The 7,827-nt window shown below is 54.0% G+C and overlaps 2 protein-coding genes across 2 annotated transcripts; both read right to left on the bottom strand.

Annotated features, from left to right (window-relative positions):
• Positions 1-713: 713 nt before the first annotated feature.
• Positions 714-2,800, bottom strand: LOC123603670 (keratin-associated protein 9-1-like). The gene has a single exon (XM_045488817.1). It carries the CDS (start codon positions 1,814-1,816, stop codon positions 1,319-1,321), a length of 498 nt encoding a protein of 165 aa, XP_045344773.1. The 5' UTR covers positions 1,817-2,800; the 3' UTR covers positions 714-1,318.
• Positions 2,801-4,900: 2,100 nt separating this feature from the next.
• Positions 4,901-6,987, bottom strand: LOC123603669 (keratin-associated protein 9-1-like). Its single transcript, XM_045488816.1, has one exon. It carries the CDS (start codon positions 6,001-6,003, stop codon positions 5,506-5,508), a length of 498 nt encoding a protein of 165 aa, XP_045344772.1. The 5' UTR covers positions 6,004-6,987; the 3' UTR covers positions 4,901-5,505.
• Positions 6,988-7,827: the final 840 nt, after the last annotated feature.

Here is a 7,827-nt window from a genome sequence, read left to right as displayed (position 1 = left end):
GACACCACGCTTCATCAACTCTCTGGGCAACATTTTGCTCACGATGACAAACTGCCTTACGGGAGGGGAGATACATAGGTTTGGCAGAAAATCACATGATGCCATTTCACTATACCATCAGGTGCTGGGGACGAGGAGGCCAAACAAGAATGTGATACGCACGACCCAAACACAAGCGTGTTCAGCTGCCTCTGTTGCTCACGAGGACACCGCAGGCTCACCTGTAGGTGAGGCAGAAGAGTGCTGAGGGGCTGGATGCCACCCAAGGCAACAGGAGCATCCCGTGTTCCCCAGGGCTCTAAAGGGCAGGTCCCGCTGTCCTCCCATATGGCTGCTGTGGCTGAGTTGTAGGACACTGATGTCTACAACGTAGTGCCAGTGATGGCCCGCCTGTACAGGAGAATAACACTTCTGCGGTCAAAGAAGGCCTCGGATGGACACCTGGCTGGCGCTGAGACTAAGGGTGTCTGCTACCACGTCTGGAGATCTGAACGTAAGTGCGCTTCAGCAAGCGCCCGAACCACAGTCCTGGATCCGAGTGTGTCCATGTCAGCTGTGGGACATTCCACCGTGAAATCTCCTCAGCCGAAAATGCGCGTAATGACTTGTGGAGGACTGTGTATGGCTCCACACGGACACTGCATGTGATGTAAAATGTACGTACAAAACCTCGCCCTGGAAACAGGGTACAAAAACACAAAGACGATACGGGATTCCAACTGATTAGGATTTATTAAGAGATACAGGTGAGACTCCCCGCGTCTAGGGAGACATTGAAAGGGAACGTGACAGGCAGCAAGAGGCGTACAAGCTTCATGAGTACACCGAGAAAGGAAGCATACCCGTGTGGGCTTTCGGCCGTTTCCACGAGTTATAGGTCATTGCTGAGGAGTTGTTTCGCTGACGTATTTAGAGGGACAGGATAAAGTTCTTGACTATGGAGACCAAACAGAGATCCTGACTCTGTATCAGGATGGGAGAAGCTGGCACATGACCCAGAGGAAGGAAAGAAGAAGCGAATCAGGGAGAAGCGGTCCACAACTTCATCAGGCTGATTCACAAGATGGCAGACAGGCAGGCGAATAACCGAGACGTTGGGGATTGCGGGCTGGCTTTCCGCAACGCTTGGCGGTGACCCATTCCCAAGTGGCAAGTCAGATGGCGGTTCTTGGCGAGGCAATCAGCAGCAGGAAGGCTGGCAGCAGGATCCAGAGCCCTGGGCTAGGCACCCAGGCAGGCAGCAGCAGGTGGGGCGGTAGCAGGTTCTCGTGCAGTACACGGGGCTTCAGCAACCTGGCTGGCAGCAGCGGGACCCACATCAGTTTTGTCCACAGCCGCTGGACCCACAGCCGCTGGACCCACAACAGCTGGGCTGGCAGCAGGTGGTCCGGCAGCAGGTGGTATGACAGCAAGTTGGGCAGCAGCAAGGCTGGCAGCAGCTCGACCCACAGCCGCTAGACCCACCGCAGTTGTGTCCACAGCCGCTGGACCCACAGCAGCTGGGCTGGCAGCAGGTGGTCCGGCAGCAGGTGGTGTGACAGCAAGCTGGGCAGCAGCAAGGCTGGCAGCAGCTGGAACCACAGCCGCTAGACCCACCGCAGTTGTGTCCACAGCCGCTACACCCACAGCAGCTGGGCTGGCAGCAGGTGGTCCGGCAGCAGGTGGTGTGACAGCAGGTTGGGCGGCAGCAAGGCTGGCAGCAGCTGGACCCATAGCCGCTGGACCCACAGCCGCTGGGCTGGCAGCAGGTGGTCCGGCAGCAGGTGGTCCTGCAGCACGTAGGCTGGCAGCAAGAGGAGCAGCACGAGTGGGTCATGGTGTCAGGCGTGGAGGGTGGGCAGGTCCTGTCCGGAGGCGAGGTTGTCAGATTCTGGTGCCTCCTCCGGTTCTGGGGCTTTTATGCGCTGGACCCCCGAAGGTTAGGCCAATGGGCAGGACTTTCCTTGTTGGTGTTTACATCGTTTTCCGTAGTCACTGGGGGAATCATAAACGAGGAAGCTGTTTCCTAAATGTTAGGAATCGTTACAGAATAAGTGTCTAATGGTTTCCTATTTGAGAATAACTCACAGAAACCTTTTCCAATGAGAGGAAGGTGGGCACATCAGCAGCATCCTTCTTGTTTCAGTGATCATGGCATCCATCGTGTGATCACGTTCTGCTGGGGTGGCTAGGCTCACAGCAGTGTTCCCTCCCCAGTCTTTGCCCTTAGACCTTAAGTGGATTGCGAGTATCTCTGAGGTGAGGGGCATGATGCTGATATGTTCGCTGGGACAAATGTGGTAGATCCCTGAGCCCAGTTCCGTTTCCCCACAGAAGCCGGATTCAAGACTCCCACAGGCGTATCTGTCTCCTGTAGCACCCAACCCCACCTGCGTATCTCAGTTCAATCAAAGACCCTTGCGTAGCCCATGTCTGGGGCTTTCTCTGCCACATGGCAAGGCAGAAGCAAAGCAGGTGGGGAGAAGCAGCAGCAGTACTCTGGGACTAAGCAGGCATCAGTCAATATACGTCCTTGTTGAACAGGACCCCTCTGATTTTCCTAGGGTCGAATGCTTTCACCGGAGGTGGGGCTTTCAGGGGCATAAAGGCGGGGGCAGTATGGGCAAAACCAGGTGAGTTGGGGACTCTAGTCCTAACCTTGTTAGCTAGCCTCGTCAGTGTCCTCACGTAGCTCATTACATCTTCATTTATGGTTGCTCTTTCTTTTTTCTGTCAGGCTGTCGTTCTTTTTCTGCCTTTCTCCCTTCCTCCCTGCATGCCTGTCCATCCCTTCCTCGCACCGTGCCTTCTTTCCTTCCTTCCTTCCTTCCTTCCTTCCTTCCTTCCTTCCCTTCATTCTTTAGTTTCTTTCTTTCTTCTCTTCCCTTTCTCCCTCTCTTCCTCCCTCCCCCCTTCCTTCTATGCTTCCTTTCTTCCTCCCTCCCTTCTCCTTTTCTCCCTACTCCTCTCCTCATCCCCCCATTCATATTCCACCATCTTCTTCTGTTTCTTCCAATGATTTTCTCCATCCGCCCGGCTAATTAAGAACATAGTGGAATGAATGGTGACAACCATAGCCTGCCAAAGACGTCTGAAGCCACCAAACCTATCTCCTGGGTACTGGTGTGTTTGGGACAACTTCTGCCTACCAGCTCTGCACCTCAATGCCTAAGTGCCCTTTTCACGCGCAGCAGAATGTCAGGCTGCCTGAGCATGCCACACGGAGAAAACACACTCACCCCTTGCTTCTGGAGAGTGTGTTTATAAAGACTCCAGCTCCCTCATGGCTGAAATAAGAGAATCTCAACCTGTGTGTGTGTGTGTGGGTGTGTGTGTGTGTGTGTGTGTGGGTGGGTGTGCTCGCGCGCGCGCACGCATGTGCGTGTTTGGAGTTGTACCGTTTCTGAGATACCTTTCAGGTTAAAGCTTTGGTTGCAAACTGTGATGCTGGCCTCAAAGTGTTTCTTCCCTGTGACACTTCCCCACACTCGGACCAGTGTGATATGACCTCCCCAAAGAATCCACATTCCTGGACTCTTTACTTAAGAGGAGCTTCTGGAAAACCAAACTCTGACCTTCCTTTACCCCACTCAGTCTCAATTTCCTCACCTCTACAATGGGAACCTTAATACCTACTTTGCAAATCCCTCCAAGAATTAAAGGGAATGCTCATGAAGGATTTAGTCAACATCCAGCCAATATTCGGAGACACGGGTCGTGTCAGGTTTTCATCTCATTTTGCCAACATGGCGCTCTTGAGAACCAGCAGCGCTAGGCACGTTTGGCCTTGGCAGTCTCTCCAGAGCATCCTGGGTACCTAGTCCCCAATGGTGGCATGTGTCCTGGATAGGGGCCTTCGAAGCTCATCAGAGGTCCCTCCACTGCTCCCAGGAAGTGACCCGGGGCCCTGTCTCCTATTCCTCTCAGAGCCTGAATCGGCCTCACAGCCCTGAGTGCTGAGGCGGCACCAGTGGCTCTGGACCAGGAGCACCAGCCTTCGTCCTTGACTCCTAGGAATGCACACGTGGTTGTCTCTTTTTTCTTCCTCACATTCTCCTCGCCCCCACGGAGCAGGCATCGTTTTTTCCCCCCTCGGTTGCTCACACTTCCTCCACAATATAGCAGAGCTTATTCTGTTTCCTTAGATGGTTCAGAGCTCATGGATGACTCAAAGTCCTACATGCCCATTGCACGATCTCTCTGGCCCTGACACCACGCTTCATCAACTCTCTGGGCAACATTTTGCTCACGATGACAAACTGCCTTACGGGAGGGGAGATACATAGGTTTGGCAGAAAATCACATGATGCCATTTCACTATACCATCAGGTGCTGGGGACGAGGAGGCCAAACAAGAATGTGATACGCACGACCCAAACACAAGCGTGTTCAGCTGCCTCTGTTGCTCACGAGGACACCGCAGGCTCACCTGTATGTGAGGCAGAAGAGTGCTGAGGGGCTGGATGCCACCCAAGGCAACAGGAGCATCCCGTGTTCCCCAGGGCTCTAAAGGGCAGGTCCCGCTGTCCTCACATATGGCTGCTGTGGCTGAGTTGTAGGACACTGATGTCTACAACGTAGTGCCAGTGATGGCCCGCCTGTACAGGAGAATAACACTTCTGCGGTCAAAGAAGGCCTCGGATGGACACCTGGCTGGCGCTGAGACTAAGGGTGTCTGCTACCACGTCTGGAGATCTGAACGTAAGTGCGCTTCAGCAAGCGCCCGAACCACAGTCCTGGATCCGAGTGTGTCCATGTCAGCTGTGGGACATTCCACCGTGAAATCTCCTCAGCCGAAAATGCGCGTAATGACTTGTGGAGGACTGTGTATGGCTCCACACGGACACTGCATGTGATGTAAAATGTACGTACAAAACCTCGCCCTGGAAACAGGGTACAAAAACACAAAGACGATACGGGATTCCAACTGATTAGGATTTATTAAGAGATACAGGTGAGACTCCCCGCGTCTAGGGAGACATTGAAAGGGAACGTGACAGGCAGCAAGAGGCGTACAAGCTTCATGAGTACACCGAGAAAGGAAGCATACCCGTGTGGGCTTTCGGCCGTTTCCACGAGTTATAGGTCATTGCTGAGGAGTTGTTTCGCTGACGTATTTAGAGGGACAGGATAAAGTTCTTGACTATGGAGACCAAACAGAGATCCTGACTCTGTATCAGGATGGGAGAAGCTGGCACATGACCCAGAGGAAGGAAAGAAGAAGCGAATCAGGGAGAAGCGGTCCACAACTTCATCAGGCTGATTCACAAGATGGCAGACAGGCAGGCGAATAACCGAGACGTTGGGGATTGCGGGCTGGCTTTCCGCAACGCTTGGCGGTGACCCATTCCCAAGTGGCAAGTCAGATGGCGGTTCTTGGCGAGGCAATCAGCAGCAGGAAGGCTGGCAGCAGGATCCAGAGCCCTGGGCTAGGCACCCAGGCAGGCAGCAGCAGGTGGGGCGGTAGCAGGTTCTCGTGCAGTACACGGGGCTTCAGCAACCTGGCTGGCAGCAGCGGGACCCACATCAGTTTTGTCCACAGCCGCTGGACCCACAGCCGCTGGACCCACAACAGCTGGGCTGGCAGCAGGTGGTCCGGCAGCAGGTGGTATGACAGCAAGTTGGGCAGCAGCAAGGCTGGCAGCAGCTCGACCCACAGCCGCTAGACCCACCGCAGTTGTGTCCACAGCCGCTGGACCCACAGCAGCTGGGCTGGCAGCAGGTGGTCCGGCAGCAGGTGGTGTGACAGCAAGCTGGGCAGCAGCAAGGCTGGCAGCAGCTGGAACCACAGCCGCTAGACCCACCGCAGTTGTGTCCACAGCCGCTACACCCACAGCAGCTGGGCTGGCAGCAGGTGGTCCGGCAGCAGGTGGTGTGACAGCAGGTTGGGCGGCAGCAAGGCTGGCAGCAGCTGGACCCATAGCCGCTGGACCCACAGCCGCTGGGCTGGCAGCAGGTGGTCCGGCAGCAGGTGGTCCTGCAGCACGTAGGCTGGCAGCAAGAGGAGCAGCACGAGTGGGTCATGGTGTCAGGCGTGGAGGGTGGGCAGGTCCTGTCCGGAGGCGAGGTTGTCAGATTCTGGTGCCTCCTCCGGTTCTGGGGCTTTTATGCGCTGGACCCCCGAAGGTTAGGCCAATGGGCAGGACTTTCCTTGTTGGTGTTTACATCGTTTTCCGTAGTCACTGGGGGAATCATAAACGAGGAAGCTGTTTCCTAAATGTTAGGAATCGTTACAGAATAAGTGTCTAATGGTTTCCTATTTGAGAATAACTCACAGAAACCTTTTCCAATGAGAGGAAGGTGGGCACATCAGCAGCATCCTTCTTGTTTCAGTGATCATGGCATCCATCGTGTGATCACGTTCTGCTGGGGTGGCTAGGCTCACAGCAGTGTTCCCTCCCCAGTCTTTGCCCTTAGACCTTAAGTGGATTGCGAGTATCTCTGAGGTGAGGGGCATGATGCTGATATGTTCGCTGGGACAAATGTGGTAGATCCCTGAGCCCAGTTCCGTTTCCCCACAGAAGCCGGATTCAAGACTCCCACAGGCGTATCTGTCTCCTGTAGCACCCAACCCCACCTGCGTATCTCAGTTCAATCAAAGACCCTTGCGTAGCCCATGTCTGGGGCTTTCTCTGCCACATGGCAAGGCAGAAGCAAAGCAGGTGGGGAGAAGCAGCAGCAGTACTCTGGGACTAAGCAGGCATCAGTCAATATACGTCCTTGTTGAACAGGACCCCTCTGATTTTCCTAGGGTCGAATGCTTTCACCGGAGGTGGGGCTTTCAGGGGCATAAAGGCGGGGGCAGTATGGGCAAAACCAGGTGAGTTGGGGACTCTAGTCCTAACCTTGTTAGCTAGCCTCGTCAGTGTCCTCACGTAGCTCATTACATCTTCATTTATGGTTGCTCTTTCTTTTTTCTGTCAGGCTGTCGTTCTTTTTCTGCCTTTCTCCCTTCCTCCCTGCATGCCTGTCCATCCCTTCCTCGCACCGTGCCTTCTTTCCTTCCTTCCTTCCTTCCTTCCTTCCTTCCTTCCCTTCATTCTTTAGTTTCTTTCTTTCTTCTCTTCCCTTTCTCCCTCTCTTCCTCCCTCCCCCCTTCCTTCTATGCTTCCTTTCTTCCTCCCTCCCTTCTCCTTTTCTCCCTACTCCTCTCCTCATCCCCCCATTCATATTCCACCATCTTCTTCTGTTTCTTCCAATGATTTTCTCCATCCGCCCGGCTAATTAAGAACATAGTGGAATGAATGGTGACAACCATAGCCTGCCAAAGACGTCTGAAGCCACCAAACCTATCTCCTGGGTACTGGTGTGTTTGGGACAACTTCTGCCTACCAGCTCTGCACCTCAATGCCTAAGTGCCCTTTTCACGCGCAGCAGAATGTCAGGCTGCCTGAGCATGCCACACGGAGAAAACACACTCACCCCTTGCTTCTGGAGAGTGTGTTTATAAAGACTCCAGCTCCCTCATGGCTGAAATAAGAGAATCTCAACCTGTGTGTGTGTGTGTGGGTGTGTGTGTGTGTGTGTGTGTGGGTGGGTGTGCTCGCGCGCGCGCACGCATGTGCGTGTTTGGAGTTGTACCGTTTCTGAGATACCTTTCAGGTTAAAGCTTTGGTTGCAAACTGTGATGCTGGCCTCAAAGTGTTTCTTCCCTGTGACACTTCCCCACACTCGGACCAGTGTGATATGACCTCCCCAAAGAATCCACATTCCTGGACTCTTTACTTAAGAGGAGCTTCTGGAAAACCAAACTCTGACCTTCCTTTACCCCACTCAGTCTCAATTTCCTCACCTCTACAATGGGAACCTTAATACCTACTTTGCAAATCCCTCCAAGAATTAAAGGGA

The sequence above is a fragment of the Leopardus geoffroyi genome, chromosome E1 (assembly GCF_018350155.1).
Source record: "Leopardus geoffroyi isolate Oge1 chromosome E1, O.geoffroyi_Oge1_pat1.0, whole genome shotgun sequence".
Lineage (NCBI taxonomy): Eukaryota > Metazoa > Chordata > Mammalia > Carnivora > Felidae > Leopardus > Leopardus geoffroyi.
Note: the sequence above shows the minus strand (reverse complement) of the source record. Positions and strands in the feature narration are given on the sequence as shown.

Bases quoted from the DNA above. Each gene is read 5' to 3' on its own strand.
- LOC123603670 (XM_045488817.1), bottom strand. From the start codon at position 1,816: ATGACCCACTCGTGCTGCTCCTCTTGCTGCCAGCCTACGTGCTGCAGG.
- LOC123603669 (XM_045488816.1), bottom strand. From the start codon at position 6,003: ATGACCCACTCGTGCTGCTCCTCTTGCTGCCAGCCTACGTGCTGCAGG.